This window comes from Hakea prostrata, chromosome 4, assembly GCF_041222555.1.
Source record: "Hakea prostrata isolate BN-2017 chromosome 4, UWA_Hpros_2, whole genome shotgun sequence".
In the NCBI taxonomy this organism is placed as follows: Eukaryota; Viridiplantae; Streptophyta; class Magnoliopsida; order Proteales; family Proteaceae; genus Hakea; species Hakea prostrata.
In genome coordinates, this window is record NC_142603.1 from 44223753 (window position 1) to 44246855 (window position 23103).

Below are 23103 nucleotides of genomic sequence, written 5' to 3' on the forward strand. Positions count from 1 at the left end.
TCTTTCCCTTACGTGTGGGTGGAAGAAATAATCCCTTCAAAATTGATCGCCTGAGACTGAACTACCTAATGGAACATCAAATCTTATCTTTGTTTATCCCTCTCCTTATGCATGGGATAAGCACTTACCATATTCATGTCGAAGGAAGTAAAAGTATACAGCAGTTACAAATTATGGTTTAAAAATTATATCAAAGATTCCGTTGGAATAACCTCTGCATAATTCTCCCGAGTAACTTTTGTTTAGGTCAAAAGAATAAAGACCTTAAAAAAAATTTACTCAATAAGATATTTTTAATTACTAAAATGAAAATATTTATGATAAAAGTGGATTCTATTTTTGAAAATAATTATCAAATTTTAAATTTTGACTAACAAATAATATGAGAACTGAGAGCTATAAAAGAGAAAATATTGTCGGCCATTGAATTGCCAAGAGACTGAAGGAATTAGTAAATGCTTCTCGCAAGTTTTTATATAAAAAACTTGAAGATAATTTAGATAGTTCCTTCACCAAAAAAATTTAGATAGTTCATGGTAAATTATTAATTAAGCGATACAAATTATTATAAAATTTGGAATTTGATAATCATTGAGTAAAAAAAATTTAAAAATATCTTAGTGACTAAATCTATTTTTAAATCTGACCACATACTCATGTATCCCTGCTGCAACATTTACAACTAGAATTGTAAGCAATCACAAGGAACTGGCAGACAAAGTATGAGAAAAAGTTCTGGAGTTTCAGCTTTTGAAATGGCCAAACAGCTGAAGAGGAAGGTTTGCCCTCCGCTCTCTCATCAAGTATTAATTGATCAATTCTGCGGAAAACTCCATTAGTCTTCAAAGTTTCAAAAACGGACTTGAATAATAACATTCGCTGTAGTTTCAGTAAAAGAATTCCTTGTTGAATAAGTTGGGCTTTCTGAAGTTTTACACTCAAATGGATCAAAGATGATGTTTCACAGGATTTACACATTCAGCATTCAGCATAACTGTCAGGATTGGAGCAGTGGAGCAAAGTAATGAATCTATCTCTACTGTTTCTTGTGGCGAGATAAAAGACTAAGGAAGAAAGGAAATATGAATTCAGGAATACCATACCTGTAATAGAGGACAATAGAGTGCTATCATCATAAAATCCCAGAAGTGGACTATTCTGCACTTTGGAATTCCACTTGGATGAATCAAAGGGGGCAAAACAGAACAGAAAAAATATTGGAACTAACCACGGTCAAGGGGTATTAGACAAGGGAAGATTCAGACAGAACAGTGGCACCTACTAAACCAACAAGGCACAATAATGAAATAAAATCTGGCATTCCAATGGGTGTGTTTGGTAAGTAAATTTTGTGAGAATTGCTGTCACCACGAAAACCTCTGACGATCATGGCCTGCAAAAGTATGTTAAGAAAATTAGAGTACAAACCTCAATGATCTATTCCGCAACAGCAGCTAGTTTAAAAGGAGCTCTAATTATTTATTTATTTATTTACTGAGATTGTTCTGGGAGGGGGGGGGGGTGAATGGTAACAGTTGAGTTTCAATTTGACCTGCCAAACCTCATGCAATGCATGATACTAATGCACACTAATCTACAGCCCTATTCATTTTAATCATAGCCAACCAACTACTGGCAAAAAGAATTGCACTGACGATAATAATTTTGAAACGCCATGGCAAACATGCCAAGTCCTTTTAACTGAGGTCAGGGCATATCAAGTCATGATCCCATGAATTTGATGCTCATTTATATTTCATGTATGCAAGAACAGAATCTGAAAGATATACAATCTTAAAAAGTAAATAGTAAAAGCACAACCTGGGAGATCTGCTCAGCATTGCTAAATATATTTTTGAAGATTCGACGAACATACATGAAAAAGACTGCAAAAAAACAAGTACAACTAGTGAGAAACATAAGCACCGAGGGGGATTCTATAGGATAGGAATAATAAAAGTTCCCCATGCTTTTTTTGAATTTTCCATTTCCAAGTAGTGGGAAAAAGGGGGAAAAAAATTGAAACTCATCCTTCAATGGAAGACATCCAAATTGAGGAATAAATTCGTCTAGGCAACCTACCCATATGATAGGGTTAATTATAACAAATAAAAATAAACTCCACTTCCCTTCCCTGTGATTTGCTTGAAAAACAATCCCCTCTTTACATATTGAATTCCCAAACTCTAAAATGGAAAGACTCTATCAACCATACCCATCCATGAGAAAACACTGTTAAGTGACAATATCAGCCTTGATACATTCATTTTAAACCCAAAAATACCCTTACATGGTCTAATATTCTTAAAGTACGAGCTTCCACTATTTAGATCCACCTGGTACTATTCAGATTCATCCATTATTACCTGAAATACTCATATAGAAAGTCTCTCACTGCCTACTATTGTGCAACTTTCTAGACTTTCTTCATTCAATAGCTACCATGTTTGTAATTGCCTTCTTAATTTCTTGTTTCATTAAAACAGAGATTAATGGTAGAGAATGCAATTAGAAGAGAGAAGAAGGAAACATATTCATAACTGTGATAGGATCTTGTAAAGATGAGAAATCGAGAAGGGTTTGGAGAAGGTTTTTATGACAGGTTTTGTCAGGTTTGTCCAATCAACTTTGTGAAAATCTGGGAGCTAATCAGCAGGAAAGTCATAAGGTTGAAGATGAACGATAAACTGCCCAAGTGCCACCAAGGGCAAGGAGTATGAAACCAAACAACCCCCTAAATATTCAGGATATCTCTTCTCCTTTACTTTCATCAGGAATAGATTTCCAACTAATGCATTCTGTCACTTTTACTAGGAAAGAAGTTCAGAAAGGAAACCATTTTCACAATCAATTCATACTCTAATTTAATATACTTTGATGTTTAGTATGACCACCCATTAACCAGAACCAGGTGTCAAGTTCCAAACAAATCCAATCAAAATTCAACCAAATGATCTGCAAAAACTGGAAATTACTCAAAGGGACTCCACCTAAACATCCAATATTTTGCAGTTACTAACATCTAACAAGAAGAAAAAGAAAAAGAAAAAGAAAACCAGAAATCACACTCAATGGCTCAAGCCACTCAACAAGACATGACCAAAAATCATTCTATTTGGTAGAAAAATCAGACTTTCATTAAGCAACAAAAAAGAAAACTAGATCAAGTCTCTCTTCCTTGCTAGTGCCTCTATGGCTCCCCATTGAACATGACCATACCACCTCGAGTGGCAGCTTCACAGGCTAAATAAGGAAGGGAGGTCTACATGACCACTAGCAAAGTGCATAGAAAGGACATGCATATGGTTGGGCTCAAACCTCACATGACTACAGAGAGTTGTTGGATGACAAGGACTAGTAGAATCGAATCTCTATCGGGAATATTCCTAAGATGCTGGTAAGACTGCTACTTTGTCTTTTTGTTTTTTGTTCCCCCCCCCCCCCCCCTACTTTTTCTTTTACTCATCTTCCTTCCAGGATTGTCATCCCATCTTTCTTTTTCTATTATTTGGATCCTCCCATTCACTTTGGACAAGGTTATGATTGTTGTTGTTGTAATAATTGAAAAGAGTAAGCAAAGGAAGAGCTAGGATTTAACATTGGGAGGGGCAAAACACCGATATTTCACACAGAACACAATGAATTTTCCACCAATTAACTTTATTGTTAAATTTTCTCTAGTAAGGGTTCCAAGTACTAGAATTTCATGCATGAAAAGAGGGTCAGAGGGCAATTTTCAAAATTTCAGGAAGGGAATGGAGGAAATTTCAAAAAAATGTTTTGGGGTCCCCAATGCACCTCCACCCAAAAGTGTAAGATATAATATGGAAGAAGGGGCAAAATCAGTTCAATAAAACCCCTCTCAAACTATGTTTGCTCTTTTTATCTTTGTCCATCTCTATGTTATTGGGGCATAAAATAGATTACAAATCAAGTCCCCCATGTTAATGGCTTTGACATCCACAATGTTCACATGATAACCACCCAGCTGAGCAAAGACATTGGAGGCTGCATTGCTGCAAGAAGCAATGTGGTGCCCCCACTCTAAGGAAGTAAGCTGCGAGGGAAGCAATGTTTGGTCATGCAGAGCTGCAGACATGTGAGTGGAAGTGGGTTGTAGGTGGGAAGAAGGGGATGAGGGTATTATAATCCTTTTTGTGGCACTTCTAACATTGTGTCAATAAGGCATCGTTCTTCTGCTGAATTTGAAGCAGGGTGGGAAAAAATCAACTTTTCCATGAAATCCCAAAGTATGGCTTGTTTGGTTCAATGGGGTGGAAAAGTTGGCAGACAAGCTTCCTTAAATTAAGACAAGCATGTATTTTGTTGTGACATGCTACCCACCCCATCCTTTTTCAAAGTCCCACATATTTAGTGGGACTTCGAGAAAAAGTAAGAGAAAATAACACAAATGGGACCCACAATTGAAACTTTTTCACAAAATCCTTTCATTTCTTTTCCTATACCCCACCCCCACTCCAAATGAGTCCCACATGTTTATTTTTCCCAACCCACTTCTACAAGCAAATGGGTATCTAAAGGTACAGTTGATAGAATCTTCCTGTTTTGGGGTTAGTCAATACATAAGGCAAGCAAGTGTCTTTAAATCAGAGGACAGGGAAGTGGAGTGCAACATACTCCAACTACTAGTACTATAAAATGATGAAAAGAACTGTATATTTACCATCAACTGTTTCCATTATAGTCAACTGCTTCCAATTTAATCTGCGTGCTACAATCCCTGAGGCAGTATTACGAACCTGGCAACAATGCATTATATCTCAGAGATAATCATCAGTTAAGAACCATAGAATTAGATCAACAGAAAACCCACAGAAATTCATCAAAGCCAACTTTCAAATTGAAACAAGTCCTTACCTCATCAAACACTAGATTGATAAACCTCAAAGAGAGCAATAGGGTAAGGATAACTTCAGAAACTGGAACACCAATGAGAATCAAAGGTTGGATAAACCATTGCAAAGCAGATGCCAGCTGCTCTGGAGTTGTGGTTGTCAAACAAAGGGTTGCACTTTGAAAGATCTTCCATGAAAAGAAAGACAGAGTTTTAGAATGACATTGCAACTAAACTAAGCAGAGAACAAGCCATAAAGGCGAAAATTTTGGAAACTCTAGTATTTATCCTAACCCCCCCCCCCCCCCCCAACCCCTTCCCCCTTTTCTCTGGCATAAAAATGCTAAGTTAAAATCCACAAAGAGTTAAAAAAATAATAATAAAAAAAAATAATAATAATAATAGTAATAATAATAATTAATTAATTAAATTCAACCATAAAAATGATGATAACAAAAGATTAAAATACTGGACAGATAATACAAGAGACATACAGTGAAGGTTAAACATGCAGACGTGCTTGCCACTGATAAGCCTTTCCTTGTAAGCTTTAGTGGCCCTAACTTCATAACAACATAAGAATAACCTCCCAAAGATGTAGGAATATCAGGCAAACCCATCATTGCTGGTGGTGGAGTTCTTGACTGGACAAGCGGAGGTACACCATCTGAGCCCAGTCCCAACATTAGAAATAAAAACCCAGAGAGCAAGGCAACTCTTCCCAATTGATCCTACAAAATACATTGGAAACAAACTCAGAAACGTTTCTCATTCACAATGGAACAGAATGGTCTCGCTCGATGTGTCATTTGATTTGGTGTCACCTTCACAGAAAGCACTTATTAACAATTAACATCAACCATATTCAGGAATGGGAGAAAAAGGAGTCAACTTTATCTTTATCACCAGAGAAAATTATTTTGGGAAAAAAAAAAGGTGATAAGAAGACAAATAAAAGCAGCAGAGATAACTGTAGAGAGAAGTAGAGTGCAGATACATTAAAGGCAACACATCCCCCAAAATGGTAAAGTAATACAGCCAAACGTGGCCTAATGGTTCTTAACTTTAGCATACTATAAACGATACCTCCCTCTCTTGATGTTACCATCTCATTCCAACTTATTGAACCCATGCTAGTCTATGCATTACCGATGCATTCAGACAAGGTAATCTAACAAGATATTTAGGCTTGATGTCAGAATGAATTAACCTCAATTCATTGTTTACACATTATGAACCACTTGTCAGTTGCCCCACCAGGTAGTTGCATGCATGAGGTTTAAGTATACAACTATCCAAGCTGTAGCTTACAAAGTTAGGCTTCAGACTTACCATCCACATATTTTTGGGAAGAATCCAAATTGACAGAAAGGCCAGGTAAATAACTAAGCCAAAGCGCATAAGAATAGGTGACCTCGCCGGCAACAGAACAAGAGTAAGAAGCCATACCTGCAAAACCAAGAAAATCAGTAAATATTTTCATACCGTTAATTTCCTGATTTCCTTTCTCTAACTTCAAGCAAACCACCCCCCCCCACCCCCACCCCCAATTGGTAGCAACAATTACAGAAGAAATGGCAGTAAAACAAGACTTCATGAGAGAGAACGAATGGTATCTTCATTAAAGGAAAAACAATTTCTCTCAGGTAAACCTAGAAGTTCGATAAACAACAAGGTTTGCTCCATTTTCAGAAGTGAAGGAGTGAGGAGAAGAATCTTCAAATCAACATTAACATGCCATGAATAAGATATACCTAACGAACCCAAAAAAACACATGAAATACAAGCAATACCAGTTTGATTCTGGGATCCACCGAATGCAAAAATGTGGTGGGCGAAGACACATACTGGCTGATGGGACTCGAAGTTGCACCAGAGATTAATCTCAAAATCCTTTCCGCCACAGCTCCTCTAGGAATCACCCACTGCATCCATTTTCGCTTATCACTGTCACCGTCGGCTGAACTCCTGATTTCGAGCTTCCTTCTCTTCCTGTTCCTCAAAGCCAGTGGAAACAAAGCTTTCTTCCATGGAACTGATGATTGAAGACTTGAATGCCGGGAAATAAATTGGGAGCCGTAATTCAAATAAATTAGGGTTCCGCTAGCAGGATTTATGGAGTGGAATTGAAGAGATACCGTTGGCAAGGTAACAAATTTACAGTTCATGAGTGAAGCTAAAGTGAAGTGGTGGGTTTGGGATTCTGGAGATATTCACTTCGCCTCAAATGGCGGGAGTGGTCGACAACTTAACCGTCAATGGAAAATGGAAATTGCAGAGATACGCTAGACTAATCAGCGGAGAGTCAAACCGGCGGTTTGTCTTGTTTTAGATCGGGTCGATCCAAAGCAGGTTTAGAAATTGGTTTTGGTTCAATTTGGGTAGGCTTTGTTAGTGGGCATATGAGAACTGGTGCGGTTCGGTTTCAATTTTGGTTCTTTCTATAGACATATGGGGCAGAAAAGGGGATGACTTTTTCTTAAAATTACATGCTAACGCCCCTCCCAGGACTTAAATAACCGTAGTGCCCACCCTCTAAATGTCGAATTGGAATTCTTAAACTAGAAAGTGGAATTTTTACATAAAAGGGCCAGAGTTCAAATCCTCTTTGAGCCAAGGGCAAAATTCTGTTTTATATTTAAATTATATGTAAGATTTATCCATTGCATAAGCTAGTCGAGCGAACATTAGTTTGAAAAAATAAACTAGTATTTATTTTAAATTTATGATTAAAGAAGTCCAAAGATAGTATTATTTACTACCTCTCAAGCATATGTATATAGTGACAATTGTCTCAAAATAACTATTGTTTGACCAAATAAATAGTTAATCTTCCATTTTTTTAGGAGTTGAAAAAATTAAAAGGAAAATTTTCAATACTACTCTCAAATTTTTTTTTTTTCCACTACCACCCTCAAAAATTTCCCCCTATAATGCCATCTCTTGATTTAGTTGAGTTATTGACCAAATTTTCTATTATCAATATAGTAGTTTTTTTTTTCTTTTTTTGGTTTGAGTTTTTATTTGTTATATTTTCAATATTATTTTTACATTTTAAGATTAAAAACACTAATCATAAATCTATGTGCTAAACTCTGTGAGAATTTATAATTGAAAAAAAAAATAAAGAATCATAAAAATTTTCATTTAAGGTTATTCTTTTCTTTTTTTTTTTTTTTTTTTTTTTTTTTGTGAAATAAGATTCTATTTGAAAAGTTTAACTTGCACACAGTATTACTTACTGTGATCTTTTAGAGGCAATAAGAGGTGTTTATGATATATTTTCTTCTTATAAGGGACTGACTACTAAATTGAATAATTTTAGGGGTAAATAACGGATTGCGCTGAAAATTTCCCAACAAAACGAAAAACAAAAGAAAGGCGCGCTACTGTACTGTCGAACTCTCGTTGCACAAAACCCCTAACTCCTCATCTGTCTCCTGATTCCAAACCTAGTCTCCATCTTCTCCGTCTCCGTTCTCAGTTTTTTTTCAGGCTGGTCGGCGGCGAGTGACGACTGAAATTCTTCAGAACTTAAGAACCAGGCTATTACAGACTGTGTTGTCAGCTGAACTTCGTTTTCCATCGATTGCAGCGGCGGCAGCGTGACCATCTCCGTTCAGTCAGCGAAAAGGGAACTATTCTGTGAGTGTTTCGGTCCTCCTGAAGCATTTGAACCTCTTTGTTGGAGATTTTCACTGTAACATAAGAAGCATTTTACTTGGTTAATTGCTGTTGCATTATACATGTTCGATAAAACTTTCCTACTAGTTAGAGGAATATGATCTTGAAAAAGCAACCATATACAAAGGCTGCTTAGAAGAGTTGAAACCTGAACCAACCATATTAACTGAGTCCCAGATTAATTAATGTCTGCAATTTTTTCCATTCTCATGGAAAATATCAAGGCATCAACTTGTTTTACTCCATTGCAATTTACTACTGGCTTAGCAATTGGTACATATCATTGTTTATTTTTGTCTTTTATTTTTTGATTGTGTCTTCCCTAATCTCATTGATTGTGATGTTCGTTTATTCTCCTTCTATTCTGCTCTGTGAGGAAATTTATACATTATCTCGTAAACTGTAATGAGGTTTTACCTTACTCTTTTTAGGTGGATGTCGTTGATTACGTGTACAGTGGCTTGCATAGTGAACATGTACTCTGTCATTGCTGTACACGTTTTATGTGTTGGATTTTGAAAAAGTAATAATGCTGTCTAGTCCATTTAACTGATTACGTATCAGTCCATGTTTTATAGCTGTTTCCATACTAACTATGGAAGAGCCACTATCCTAGGGAAGAGGAAGTTAAGATAATCCCAGGCAAAAGAAAGAAAGAGACTTGCAGTGTGCGTGGAGTATCATCAGCCATGGAGAAGGGGTCTTCTTTCTTGTTCTCAGGAACTCATTTTGACCGGAAAAAGTTTGCCGGAGAGTTTTCCCTATTTAAAGTAAATTCTTTCATCTCCTCATCTTTTCTAGTTTAAATTTTCTTAAGACCTATCATATTCCTAAAATTGTTGCCATATCTGATTTTAGTGATATCTTATTGAAAACGTTGGCTCAATAAGCCTGTACTTGATTTTATTACGAGGGACATCCCTACTTTTCTACCCTGTGTAGTGTTTCTTATTTAACCTTTCCATGGTTGATGCTTGTAGGAGAAAAAGGAGAGTGAGGAATCATCAAAAAACCTGAGCTTGGTGGAAACTGGAAAGGTTGAAGCTGAAGAGGCAATTCTATCTGGGAAAAAGAGGAAGCGGAGGGCTAAAGTTCTTGGTAACCTTTGTTCCTATGTTGTATTATTGACATAGTGAGCTTATTGTCACTATGATTGCTAATCTCTTCATATATATATTTTTTATGCATTTTTCTTGCTTTTTGCACAGTATGCTTTCTACTCTGACCTTACTTTTATTCTTGATGCATCCTGATTGCTGTTGGTTTCAGAAACTGTACAAGGATTCAATGTCTTCAAGACCTCAGATGCCAATGAACCAGACAACCATGCAGATAATGATCACTCTCATGAAAAGAAGGCAATGAACAGACAGATTGAGGTTAATGACTACCTTTTCTGGGTTCTAGTTGTCTCTTTGAAATTGAAAGGGAGATTTTTTTCATTGGCCTGGGGTTTGTTGACTAACTTCATTTTGCTTTTTAATTTCAGCGAGATGCACTACTTCGTAAGAAGCACGGAATTCATATTTCTGGGCATAATGTCCCATCTCCTCTTAATGATTTTTCAGAGTTGAGCTCAAGGTATTCTTTCTTCTAATTTGCAATTCATGTGCCTATGTGAATAACGGTTTCCTTTGAGGTGGATTTTGATTTTCTTTATCTGGAAATTGTTTGAAGTATTAAGGATTTGGTGATGCTTTTGTTATGTTGCTTCTTAAGAGATTGAAGCTGCTAGACAGCTCAGTGTGACTTAGATCACTTTCCCAGCTGTTTCATTATGACAGTCTGAAAGTATTGTCTAGATTGAGCAGAGATTCCCTTGGAACTTTGGTATTTGTTAGAAAGAGGAAGGATTATGAGATAGCTAGCGGGTATGTGTGGGTCTGTCATGCTTCCAATGAAACCTGTCTGTGAGGTTTCATCCAATTTTGGGTTGTTCCGTTCTGTCTAAATCATGAGGAACCTTTGGCATGCATATTGGAGAATACGTGATGTTTTCAGTTTTCTTCGGTTTTCTTGCAACTGTTATGTAACAACTGATATGTATTAATATTTACTATAGTCAGTGTACTTCTTGTGGCTTTATTTTTGTCAACCACAAAAATTGAAGATAATTGCACACGTCATGTCCCAAAGAAATTCACTTTATATTATTCTCTTCAATAACAAAACGTTTTTCTTTATTGTCTGCATTTTCTGCTATCACCATTTCCTTCTGTTACTTATTGACGTATTCTTTAGCTTTTCTTTTCGCTGGTACAAATGAATCTTGACTTGATCTTAGAGCAGGTATGGTTGCAAGTCATATTTATTACGCAATTTAGCAGAACTTGGATTTAAAGAACCAACGCCCATCCAAAGGCAGGCTATTCCAGTCCTCCTCTCTGTATGCTCTTCTATTTTAAGCTTTGTTTTCCTCTCACCTCTCTCCCCACCCCAACTGGAAAAAAGAAGAAAAAAAGAAAACCGTTGAGGAGTTGCTTTGTAAATACTTATTGTGATTTAAGGTATTATGTTTTTCGTATAAGTTAGTCTATGCCATTTCTTAACCCCAAGACAATCTTCTATTGCTATTTATCAGGGACGAGAGTGCTTTGCTTGTGCTCCAACAGGTTCAGGCAAGACTTTGGCTTTTCTATGTCCCATACTTATGAAACTTAAGGTATCAGTATATCATCAATTGCACATTTAAACTATTTCATTGAAATTTTATTCTTGATCATTAATGACCTTTTCCATACAATCAGCATGGATCAAAAGATGGTATCCGAGCTGTAATTCTCTGTCCAACCCGGGAATTAGCTGCTCAGACAACCAGGGAGTGCAAGAAGTTGGCGAAAGGAAAGAAATTCTACATTAAGTTAATGACTAAGGAGCTCACAAGAAGTGGCAATTTTGAGAAAATGCCTTGTGATGTTCTTGTATCTACACCACTTCGCATACAGTTTGCTATGCGGAAAAAGAAACTAGATTTAAGCAGGTATACTTTTGTCTTTATTCTTCTTAACATCCAGATGTTTCATCCACAATATGATTACTAGAAACCATCATACAAAATTCGGTCAAAACTATTGAGATTTCGACCGAAATTTTGTACTTGTGGATCCTCGAGACGAAACTATGGGGGGACCAAGAAAAGTCCCAAGTTTCGATCGAAACTATCAAATTTTTGCCGAAACCTGTCGAAACCTCAATTTTTTGTGGTTAGGTCGAAACTTGAGCCAAATTGGCTGGACCAACCGGTTTATGAGAAAAAAATTCAGGGGAAACTGGGAAATTTTGTGGAAACTTGGGACATTTCGTATAAGCTTGAGACTTTTTCCTGCAAGTTCTGTGGTTTCTCCAAATTTTCAATTTTTTTGTTTTTTTCATGTTTCCCCAAATTCCACAACCAATACCCCCTCCATCAGGTTTTCACTATCCAAATTGTGTACCCCTCAGACTGATTATCTTAGACATGTTGATGACCAGACTTATAGAGCTGCAATTGTTGATTACCTCGACAACCATAGGTATAACATGTAATGGAATGTCTATGTTCGTTGGTCGGAGGAGAGGATGTTACATGCACAGTACACTCAACTCACGAGATGGGTCCATGGAAGCACTCTTCTTGGCATTGAGTTGTACTTCCTTTTTATTGTCAATTACTTTGTATTTAATGTTTTGAACTTAGAAGTTATATATTGAATGTCATGTACTAAAGTAGTTGAGCTTATAGTGTACTTCTTGGATAACTCTATAGTTATGTTATGTATATTGAATGACGTTTCTATATTGATTTTTTTAGCAAAATGCATGTGCTAATGTGTTCTTTATACTTTAATTACTTAAATGCAGAGTTAAACCCCAACTCCCTAAAACTTGCACAAAAAAATCCCAAGCTTCCTCAAAAATTTTCAGGTTTTACATAAGTTTCCCATTTTTACCTGGTCAAAACTTGAGTTTCCCTCAAAATTTCTTCTATGCTAGGAACTGATAAATATTACCTTTCTGGACCACAATATGCATAGGAAAGAAAATATAGCTTTTTTCCTGTATGATCTTGAAGCAGGATTATGGATATTAATACTGTACTTGTACAGATTAGCTTAATGGAGAACTTTAAAGATTTAATAGCACTTAGTAGTTAGGCTTGGAAAATATTTGATTCAGAGTTTCAATTGGGTTGTGATCTTAGTCAAAGAATTAAGGTCAGATAAGGGACAATTTGGTTGTTGGACACAAAGCAGATAAATCAGTTAGAAACCTGTTGAAAATATGGATGAGGAAAGTTAATATTATTTATGGCTGGTTGAAAGATGTAGTGATGCTGGTTTTAATCAGATTATTGTCTGGCCGCTTAGCCCCTGCACAAGCATGGGGGGTAATGGTAGTGCACGTAGAAGCCTCAAGGTTGAAGGATTGATGATCTCACTAGGAGTGGAGTTGCAATTTTGTAGTTCCTATACCTGGGCTCTGGAACCATTTGATCAATCAGTGTTCTTTTTCCTGTAGAGAATATAGAGAGAAGTAGACTTGGAAATCTCCTATTGATGTCTATGTTTCACATCTTGAAAGGATTTGTATAGAAAATCAAATTAACTGATGTTTCTTCATTAACATATGTGAAAGTTCATATACATTAACCACAACTCATATTCTATAATGTAAATCATATCAGATTGTATTTACGTCCTTTCAATATGAACTGCAAAAACTGACTAAACAACTCAGGCTAAGTAAACTAACTATGCAATGTTGGTCTGGGATAGATAAAATGTATGCTCAGGTCTGACACGACAAATTTATGAAGCCTTGTGCATAAATTGGATCATTGCAATCCTGCAAGGATGATTTTGAATACAGACAGCTCATGTTAAGAACGAGTGGTTTTACTAAAAAAGTGGCATGAAAAAACAGAAGAGCTAACCACACACAAATCGTCTCCAAACAAAAAGTTTGAGCATAAAATTCCTGGAGCATTGTTACAACGTCAGTACCAAGAGTTGGCGTTTTTTCTGAAAATCATCATAGATATACCTGCTTCAGCTGCCGCACATTTTTCCCTTTCTGCCCAGACTGGGGAACTTACCAGACCAAATGTTGCATAGTGGGAGCTCATCTGATAATCAAGCTTTCCCACAACACGTGACCTGTTTTATGTCTGACATCAGGTTATTTTATGAGGGTTGCATCGTCTTCTGATTCTAGCTGCTTGAATGATCATTGGTTGAGGGTATCAAAGGAGTCCATAATCTCTCTAGGAAGCATTTCTCCAATTTTTGTCTTGGAGAAATTGAATGAAATGAGAAAATTCAGAAGCTGTAACCTTTGATGTTCATACCTTTCTGTTGTTACCTGACTAATTATTCTTTGGTTTCATTGTCATAGTTTATCGTTCATAATGTAGCTTTTCCAGTGCAGCTAGGATTCATTTACTTTAGAATCACTGCTGCTGATCGTGTCGCTAATCAATAAAAAATAAAGTCCTATACTAATCTAGCTAGCAGAAAGTACAGGGTCGAACTACAAGGAACTAAAAGGCTAAGTTACTAAGATTGAATTCAACAAAGCCTAATTTAAAGTAAAATCTAAATTGTTTTTATTCTACTTTAAGAAACATAGAAAATAAAGTAATAATTAATGCAAAAACTGTGACTATGAATAAGTGAGGATCTTTGGGTTTTCAAATCCCCAGTGCTTTTCACTAACCAATATAACTCTACACTTCAAAATAAAAGATGATCTCTCCTAGATATGCCCTATCTTCGCAAGATTATTGTCCTTTGCCAAAGCTTGGCACGCTTAGTTTGCTTAGCTATAGAGCATCTTCGGCCATATTCAAAACACAATTAAAAGACTGCTCTTGAGGGCAAACGAAGACTGCTCCCGCCTCTGTCTCTCCGCCTCTTCCCTTCCTCTTTCTCTTTCTCCTATCTCCTCTTCTTTTCGTTGAAAGTTCTCTCTATTGCAAGACACCCCCATAGCTCTATCTTCCTTTTCCCTCTTTCTTGTTGATGCAAGATTTGGAAGTTCCTCCTTTGGATCTAGAAGTTCTGATGTGTAGGAAAGTTTGACCATTGAAAGTTCCGATTTGCAAAGGTTGTGAACCCTGAAAGCTTCCTCTCCTTCTCCCAGTGATTCCTTTGGGATTTTCACTCAGTAGTAGTAGAGGTTTTTCTCTCAAATTCTCTGTTAAAGCCTCCTCTGCTGCAAGGATGCCCCCTGCCTCAGCCATCGTCCCTGCAAAAGCAAAACCTCTCGTAAAGCTAGTATATTCTTACCAAAGCTCCGGCAAAGGAAAAGCCGCCACCAAGGTTGTCAAGGCAGAAAGGTGACTAAAGCGATGGGGGCTCCATCTAGCCGATTAGGCAACAAAGTGGCACCTAAGTAGCAATAAGGCGACCAAAGTGGGGAAAATTTTTCAATACAACTACTTTTAAACTACTTTCTGTAATGAGTTAAACAAACATTCAATAGTCACATTCATCCAAAAAAGAAATCATTCAAGAATCATAATTATGAAAAATTATCCAAAAGAAGAATACAAACATAAGTTCATCTCATCAAACATCATAAAAATGACTATGTACTAACAGGGCCAACACGATAAATTAATAGATCTCATTATTTCGATTTTCAAGTCATTGTCCATTTAATGATTCATTGATTTTCGATGTTGAGTATGGCTCATGCTTCACATTCTGTTGCCGACAGGCACGGGGGTCCCATTACAATTAGCTCTCTTTTTATTAATTAAGTATGAAAATTAAATCAAATAAATAATGATAAAGGCATGATTATCAGCTGCAATGTCAATGATGGCTATTGCCAATCTCAATTAAGGACCAGGACTTGAAATATTGTAACTTGTGAGTAAATAAGGAATTTCGATGTGCCTAGATCTGTCTCAAATTATGGTTTATCTAATATGCATGCAGTGACATGGGATGGTTCCATATTATTAAAAGTAAAGAAAGTTAGGTCCAGTTCTTTGGAATTTATCAATCTATACCATGACTGAATCCTGAATAATTTTCCAGAGTCATGCCTGCTTGTCTACTGAAATTTAACAGTGTGTAAAGACCGAAGCCTAGAGAATTCTACTGCTATCATTGGGTTTTTTTTTTTTTTTAATTATTATGAGAGGGAATATACAAAGGAAGAAAACTTTATTAAAACAGAAAGATAAATTTGCAGATAAATCGTGCACTCATTTAGGTAGTATTCTTTTGCTAATTGTTATAGGATATAGATCTGATGGTAGCTCTTGTAGACAATGGATATAGACAGTCATACTGCTTTTTTGCTGATCCAGTTGAGTTGCTATTGTTTTTGAAGGGTGGAGTACCTCGTGTTGGATGAATCCGATAAGCTATTTGAGCTTGGCTTTATGAAGCAAATTGATTCTGTGGTCAAAGCATGCTCAAATCCTTCTATAGTACGTTCTCTGTTCAGCGCAACCTTACCTGATACTGTTGAAGAACTTGCACGCACGATAATGCATGATGCAGTTCGAATTATTGTGGGTAGGAAGTAAGTATTAGAGCCAATCAAACTTGAAGCAAATTTTTTTTCTCTCTTTTTTTTTCTTTTTTAGCATTTTCAGCATTCCTTTGCATCTAACTTAGCATGAAAAAAATTCAGATCTTAATATTTTGACAAATATGCCCTTGTAGACCCTGGCCATTAACACACCTAAGATGTGTAAACAACTTTCTGGTTTTACTGTTTTTGCAAATATTCCACCAATAATATATCCTTGTGCTATAATTTGGCATGATTAGATGATTGTGACCATTGTTGTTTTTAATGATCCAAAAGGTGGTCAATGGTGACCTCTAGAAAAGTGGTTTCCTAAAGGGGTGGTTGCAGAAACCTTGTACCAATCAGGTCGCTGCTTGGCCTAATAGAATGTCTCATCTGCTGTTATTTGGTCACTTTGGCAAGGGAATGAACATTGTGTCTGTGGTTAATCGCCCTGAGGAATGTTAGATGTATGAAACATCACTTTGGAACCAATGAATATGTTATTGGTGAAGAAAATGAGAAAATAGTGAAGTAATGAAGAAATATCAATAACACTAGGAAAAAAAGCGGCAAAAACCAGAATTTGCCTGTGTTTCTTGCTCCATAGAATACCTTTGATAATTATATAATTCTGCACCATTAATTTATAGGCTACCTTTCCAAATGTGAGAGCAGGAATGGGGCTTTCATCAAGTTTCAGCCAAGGTTATGATTTTGTAAAATTGAAATATTAAAGTTAAAAAGTAAATTTTAAGTATACCCCTGCCTTTCTAAGTGTGCATATATGGCAGAATCATGATGGCAGCTGCATGACTGCAAAAAATAAAAAATAAAATTTAAAATTTAAAATTATCCATCCTTAAGACCTGATCCTTGGAAATGGATTTGTTTTAATAATAAAGACTCCTATTATGAATCTAATTACAATATGAGAGCTCCCCTGAGTACTCAACCCCTTTCTTTGGTGAAATATAATTACTAGTTAAAAATAGAATGGAAATGAAACTCAAGACATGACATGAATTCATAGATCTTCAGTAAATTGGACAAAACTCTTCCACTACAGATCAGAATCGCACAGTCTTCATCTTTTGGATAGCTAACTTAAAGACTTCTCAAATGACACCGATATCATGTTTAATAGATATCTTTTGTCCAGTGAAAAACAGTTCTTAGGAAAAATGACGATAACCAATTTCCTGTTATCTGATATCCCAATTCTCGACAATTGATCCAATGGTTAAACAAACAATAGGCACTTCTTCTTTAGGTTGATCTGCAATTCTCGACAATTGTTCCAATGGTTAAACAAACAATAGGCAGTTCTTCTTTAGGTTGGTGTCTGCATCATTAGGTCTCTAACTAACTATTGCTTTAAAATTATGTTATTTCAGGCTTCAAAATTTACTTATTGGGTGTGTTTACAGGAACTCTGCTTCAGAATTGATAAAGCAAAAGCTGGTTTTTACTGGTAGTGAAGAAGGAAAGCTACTTGCACTCCGGCAAAGTTTTGCTGAGGTAAGCAGTTGATATTTGTGCTGCGGAAATGATTGACTTGCTTCTCTTTTGAAATTAGGAGCCTAAAGAAAATAGAAGGATAGATTAAAATTGTGTGCCGAAACTCAGTAGTTATAGCCTCTGTAAATGCCTATACTTTAAGTTGTCTTTGGACAACATATTGGTCACAAGTTTGCTTCCAGCTATTGGATAGTTAAAAAATTATTCGTATTTCACTTTAGTATATTGTTGTTCTCCATTGGGAGGTTTTGCACTTGATTATAATTCTGCTGGTCTACTCACTTTGCTGATATTTTATTACAAACATTTTCTTCTCTTGGGTCCTATATTTTAGACAGGATGAGCCAGTAGAAATCCCTCATTCTTTTATAAATTTTGCATCATTCCTGATGATTGTATATGATACTCTTCTCATCATAAAGGAAAAGGAAATCCAAAAAATGATTCTCATGTTTAATTTATTCCTTTAGGTTCTGATTCTTTTGTATAACCATGGAAATCATTTTTGATTGAGCCAGATAGAGATGGCAAATCCATTTGCCTGATGAATGGAACTGAACTGCCAGAAGACCCTAAGATGCTATACAATTTCTGATGAACTTTACTATTATGATTATGTAGTTTGAAAGAAGATAAGGTGAATATTATGAAGTCACATGACTTTCTAAATGGTCAGAAGTGTCTTTAAAAACCACTAAAATTACCACTGACTGTATCGCATTCACCGCTGGTCTGTTTCTAGCATCGTTGTTTACTTAATTATTGTGTCAATTTTATTCTGTGTATTCTTCTCACTGACTAGCTTCCAATTTTGTGTTGGCGTTTGATGATCTCTTTGGGGTCTTAAGAGTCTCAATCCACCTGTGCTAGTGTTTGTCCAAAGCAAAGAGAGGGCAAAGGAGCTCTACAGGGAATTAGCTTTTGACAACATAAGGGTTGATGTCATCCATGCAGATTTGTCCCAGATACAGGTTACTTTTACAATGGTTACTTTTCGAAATAGTAGGTTACCAGTATAATCATGGATTTTTTCAGTTAAAGAGCTAATAAGGATACTCGTCAAGTTGATGGCTATCTTATTTATTTTTTGGCATTGCATTTTGTGCTTTACAAAATTGCCCATATCTTAAATTGTTTTAGATCTTTTGGTAGAGCCTGAATTATTTTTTAATGAAATGCAGAGAGAAAATGCAGTTGATAATTTCAGAGCAGGGAAGACATGGGTCTTAATTGCAACAGATGTTATTGCCAGGGGCATGGATTTCAAGGGTGTCAATTGTGTGATTAATTATGATTTTCCTGAATCTGCTGCGGCATACATTCACCGGATCGGTTAGTAATTGAACCAACCACTCTATGTATGTGTCACTGTGTTTTAAACTGGTTGGATGGAGGGGTGCTTACAATCTTGGTGCTTTATATAGCATCATTAATTTGGTACTAAAATGGGGTGGAAGTTCCCATAAGTCTTAGGCTGATCTGGATGTTGGATGTGAGAAACACAAAGGGCATTGATTGTGGTACTGTTATTTATTTCATACTAATTCAATTTCCTACTCCGTTAGCACCCATCTAAAGTGTCAAACAGTATGGTCATAGTATATGGTATACTTTCAGTATGATTTGAAGGCAGACTCCTCATATACCATTATTGTACCATATTCAATATGGTACCATTTTCTCATATTGATAGCATATTGCATGGTATTGGTATGGTACGGTTTTATGCAGTATGTTATTTGGTTAATACAGGATTATTGTTATACAAATTCTTATGTTAAATATATAAATATATATTAGGCAAATTACATATAGACCCAATGTGTTTGCAATCAATTACATCTACTATCCCTGGAAAAAAATCAATTACAAATGCCCCCCTTACTGCTTCACTAGAGTTGTCTATTTATAGCTTTCAATTTTTAACAGTAGGGGGCATCTGTAATTGATTTTTTTCCGGGGGTAGTAGATGTAATTGATGCAAACATCGGGAATCTATATGTAATTTGCCCTATTATATTTGATGTGTTATACATATGTGTGTGTGTGTATTATAGTACAATTATACTTATGAATGGGAACTATGATTTATAAATTACGTTTAGTACCAATATTCAGTAATACAGTATGGTATTCGTTTGTACCAATAGTGTCTACTTTATTATCATTAGCACACCGCAGTATCATTCCCCCCAATTCCCAATTCTATTGGGTATGATATGATATAGGAAATTCAGCATGGTATCGATTCGTTAAAGTGTTCTAGTATAAATTGACACCCTTGCCCCAGGTGAACTCCAACAAATATCTGCTATGGAACTGTTCAAAGTACATATCAGTTGAGAATTTGGATTGGATATGGAAAAAGTTTTATTCTCCTGTGTTATTTAACTAGTCATCAGCCATGTTGGGAGAATATTTGTGTCAGTCACAGATTCGTAATACCAGCTCTGTACAAGTATGGTGATAAGACATGCTAAGCATATTTAAAGTAATTAACTTTTTGGACTACTTGTCCGCGGATTATCTGTGTTTGTGTTCTGAGTATGTGTAGTACTAAGGCAGTTACTTCTCCTTTTAGGTCGGTCTGGCAGAGCAGGGAGGAGTGGAGAAGCTATTACTTTGTACACAGAAGATGATGTGCCATTTTTGCGGAACATAGCCAATGTGATGAAGTCTTCTGGCTGTGAGGTTCCATCTTGGATCATGGAATTGCCCAAGCTCAAGAGGAAAAAGCACCGTCCACAGAGAGATTCAATCTCAACCAAACCAAAAGACCAAGAAGATGAATGAGTCAATGACAAGCAACCTTAATACAATTTTGTTTTTTCTTTCTTGTAGTAACTATTCAATTTAAAGTATTATCTAATCCCCAAGATTCTCATATAAGCCAATAGTCTTCCCTGATGTATCGGTTGTACGTTGCATTGTAATATTTGTCTAAACAGTTTTTGAGATGATGAAATTTTGGTACTGTTCATCAAATATTGTTGCTTCTTTGAATTGTTACCGTTTACCATTGTGCTCTTTCGTGTAAGCTTTGTTAAGTAGCCTTTGTTTTTGTCCTGATTTCTCCCAATGAAGAAAAATACTGTTCCATGGCATGATGGTGAATCATGCTTGTGTGCTGCCCTGGTTCTACTGATCAAAGAATTGACACAGATTAGTATGATACCGTGGGATACTGAATCGATGCAAAAAAAATCAGGTAAGGATGAATTGTCCAACGAGCAATATTTTCTTTTCTCAGATCTTCTTTGATGGCTTCTTATTACTTATCGGTAGATTTGAAACTGCAGATGCCAAATACATAGTGTGAATCACTTCTATCGCCAAGAGGTTTGAGATATCACACCACTAAAAAGTCACCAGTTCTGAGTGTATCGTAAGCATATCAATGCACATCAAGGTAATCTCTTCAATACCTAACCATTGTCACCTGAGTTTTTACAGACATGATGCAAGAAAAGAAGCATATACAGAAGCAGAGGAACTTTAAGAAGGGGAAATGTTGAAACTGATGCAGGTAATGCAAATTCCATCGCTAGCTCAACTTCTGTACCGATTGAAAACTTCTTGTACTCCAACATGGATTGCACCCATGCAGAACAACTGGGTGGCACTTAAAATGATGGTCAACACTTCCAGAGTCCTCTGCAAATCAGCAAAGAACAGTAAAAATCCGTGGGAGAAGGTTTTCCATTACCCATAGGGACCATAAATCTAAGGTAATCGTATCCCTCTCTATATATTGAAGGTCCAAAATTGTTATTCACTGTTCACTAGACGCCCCTCAACCATTTACTCACTTGTCTATTTAAAAAAAGTCAACTCTGTGTATTCATCTGTGCTAAAGACAAGAAATGTACTCACCAAGTTTGAATCCCTGAAGCCTATATTAATCTCTTTGCATGCTAACCTGCAACATAAAAGATTATTAACTAGTATTCTTACTAAATAGATGATGAACAGGGGTGTCAATTTCAAGTCGAAAATATACACGTTTTTTATTACCGTATGCAACAATAAATCGTCGAATAAGACACCACAAATTGAATCAACAATTAAACCAAATGACTTGATTAAGGATCTATTTGATAACCCACGAAGTGTTTTTGCTTCATAAAACTTGAAAAACAGTGTTGAGCGCATTGCTTTTAAAGAAGTTTGATAAGCTTGCTTCAAAAAGTGAAAATAATATTAGCAAGATTCAAGTAGGAATTTTATGTTTAGAATGTCCTTAAAACTGTTTCACTTAAACCTTGCTCACCCCAACTTTTGCTTGGACGCAGACTCTAACTATTTCTTGAAGTAGATCATCTCATAAAATTTTAGTTTCATGTTTCAAAATTCATCTGAAACACAAATAGTTATTATTAACCAGTTTTCAGTGTAGTTCTTTTTTCTTTTTTTGGTACCAAGGCACTTTTTATATATAAGGGTGGAGATATTATATACACAAATTTTTTTTTTTTCAAAGCAAGAAACACCAGAAAATGTTGTTCAATAGGTTAAACAGACTCTAAATTAGTTATCCACAGCACAAGAGATAAACTGGACCAATAATAAATTATGTAACTAATCGAAACCAGTCAGTGATCAATTCATATATTAGGAACTTGAAACAGGTTAGTATTTGATTCAGTTTAGTTCCTATCAATTGGAACATCAGCAAAACAGAACCCTTACTTTATAAACTGTAACCTAACCGGTTAAACAACTTTTTTCTGGTAAATGCCAATTAAACAACAATGATGAACACAGTGATTGTTAAAGTTGGCAAGCTTCAAATGTGAATAAATAAGAAAATGAACCTTAGAATTATATATTTACCCCATTGCAAGAATGGTGAGGAGCCAAGTAGTTGTAGAATATGTAGCAGCTGATAGCAAGTTAGGAACATTCCAGTGGAAGATATTATTGATCCCACAAATTGAGGAAGCAACACCAACTAGTCCAGCAATTAGTGCAAAAATGACGAAGAAACCAGTTGCCATGTTACCAATTGGATAGTATATTGGAAATATATGTGCAGGGGTCATCAAGGTAGATGCGGCTATGGACATGTTCATCAGGGAAATATTTTAGAAGATCAAATCAAACTAGAAAAATCTAAATCTGTTTCTTCAAATACTTCCAAGTTTTTTTCTTCGATTTGATAAATTACCTGTTTCAGCTGAACGTTCAATACCATAATTGACAGCCCAACCAGCGATGAAGGTGACAATACCATACAGCACAAGATTGAGAACTAAGAGGACGAAAGCAAATATTTTGGTTGCTCCAGAAGCCATGGTTTTCAGGACTAGAAGATCTCTGCAATTCCTAAACCTTCCTTCCTAGCTCTGCAACTCCATTAGTGTAGAGTTTAAATATGAAGAAGGGAATCCTTACCACCAACATTCTTAGTTATCGGTTCCCTTTCATCATGGTAAGAAAGAATGAGTGTCGTTGGTTAAAAGAAATCGCTTCAATTCTTTTCCCTTTCGTTTGGTTTTGCTCCATTCTAGAGGGAAAGAATCTCTTTCTTCGCA

At 36.1% G+C, this 23103-nt stretch overlaps 3 protein-coding genes across 5 annotated transcripts; 1 reads left to right on the forward strand and 2 right to left on the reverse strand.

Annotated features, from left to right (window-relative positions):
• Positions 1–240: 240 nt before the first annotated feature.
• ABCI12 (cobalt ion transmembrane transporter) lies at positions 241–7132 on the reverse strand. Its single transcript, XM_089153114.1, has 7 exons — positions 6649–7132; positions 6188–6304; positions 5350–5586; positions 4879–5043; positions 4685–4760; positions 1822–1886; positions 241–1393 (listed from the first exon to the last, which is right to left on the reverse strand). Exons 1-7 carry the CDS (start codon positions 7021–7023, stop codon positions 1244–1246), a joined length of 1185 nt encoding a protein of 394 aa, XP_089009240.1. The 5' UTR covers positions 7024–7132; the 3' UTR covers positions 241–1243.
• Positions 7133–8220: 1088 nt separating this feature from the next.
• On the forward strand, positions 8221–20811 carry LOC149019036 (P-loop containing nucleoside triphosphate hydrolases superfamily protein). 3 transcript variants are annotated; one of them, XM_089153115.1, is made up of 14 exons: positions 8221–8500; positions 8971–9062; positions 9156–9309; positions 9520–9637; positions 9809–9918; positions 10029–10120; positions 10829–10925; positions 11121–11201; positions 11287–11519; positions 15863–16057; positions 17479–17569; positions 18418–18540; positions 18751–18901; positions 20151–20811. In XM_089153115.1, exons 2-14 carry the CDS (start codon positions 9043–9045, stop codon positions 20360–20362), a joined length of 1677 nt encoding a protein of 558 aa, XP_089009241.1. In that variant the 5' UTR covers positions 8221–8500; positions 8971–9042; the 3' UTR covers positions 20363–20811. The 3 variants fall into 3 exon arrangements, with proteins under 3 accessions (XP_089009241.1, XP_089009243.1, XP_089009242.1); XM_089153117.1 differs by lacking the exon at positions 8971–9062 and having other exon boundaries at positions 9118–9309; XM_089153116.1 differs by lacking the exon at positions 8971–9062.
• A 268-nt stretch (positions 20812–21079) lies between these two features.
• LOC149019037 (AWPM-19-like family protein) lies at positions 21080–23103 on the reverse strand. Its single transcript, XM_089153119.1, has 4 exons — positions 22737–23103; positions 22403–22625; positions 21443–21488; positions 21080–21223 (listed from the first exon to the last, which is right to left on the reverse strand). The coding sequence occupies exons 1-4, from the start codon at positions 22861–22863 to the stop codon at positions 21119–21121; spliced, it is 501 nt and encodes a 166-aa protein (XP_089009245.1). The 5' UTR covers positions 22864–23103; the 3' UTR covers positions 21080–21118.

Excerpts from the sequence above, each read along its gene's own strand:
- LOC149019036 (XM_089153115.1), top strand. The coding sequence starts at position 9,043 with ATGTGTTGGATTTTGAAAAA. Across the intron at positions 9,310-9,519 it reads GAGAGTTTTCCCTATTTAAA|GAGAAAAAGGAGAGTGAGGA; the intron begins GTAAATTCTTTC and ends TGATGCTTGTAG. Across the intron at positions 9,638-9,808 it reads GCGGAGGGCTAAAGTTCTTG|AAACTGTACAAGGATTCAAT; the intron begins GTAACCTTTGTT and ends TGTTGGTTTCAG.
- ABCI12 (XM_089153114.1), bottom strand. The coding sequence starts at position 7,023 with ATGAACTGTAAATTTGTTACCTTGCCAACGGTATCTCTTCAATTCCAC. Across the intron at positions 5,044-5,349 it reads CTGCATGTTTAACCTTCACT|ATCTTTCAAAGTGCAACCCT; the intron begins GTATGTCTCTTG and ends TTTTCATGGAAG. Across the intron at positions 1,887-4,684 it reads TATAATGGAAACAGTTGATG|TCTTTTTCATGTATGTTCGT; the intron begins GTAAATATACAG and ends GTTTTTTTGCAG.
- LOC149019037 (XM_089153119.1), bottom strand. The coding sequence starts at position 22,863 with ATGGCTTCTGGAGCAACCAAAATATTTGCTTTCGTCCTCTTAGTTCTC. Across the intron at positions 22,626-22,736 it reads TGAACGTTCAGCTGAAACAG|CCGCATCTACCTTGATGACC; the intron begins GTAATTTATCAA and ends ACATGTCCATAG. Across the intron at positions 21,224-21,442 it reads GCTTCAGGGATTCAAACTTG|AGGACTCTGGAAGTGTTGAC; the intron begins GTGAGTACATTT and ends GCTGATTTGCAG.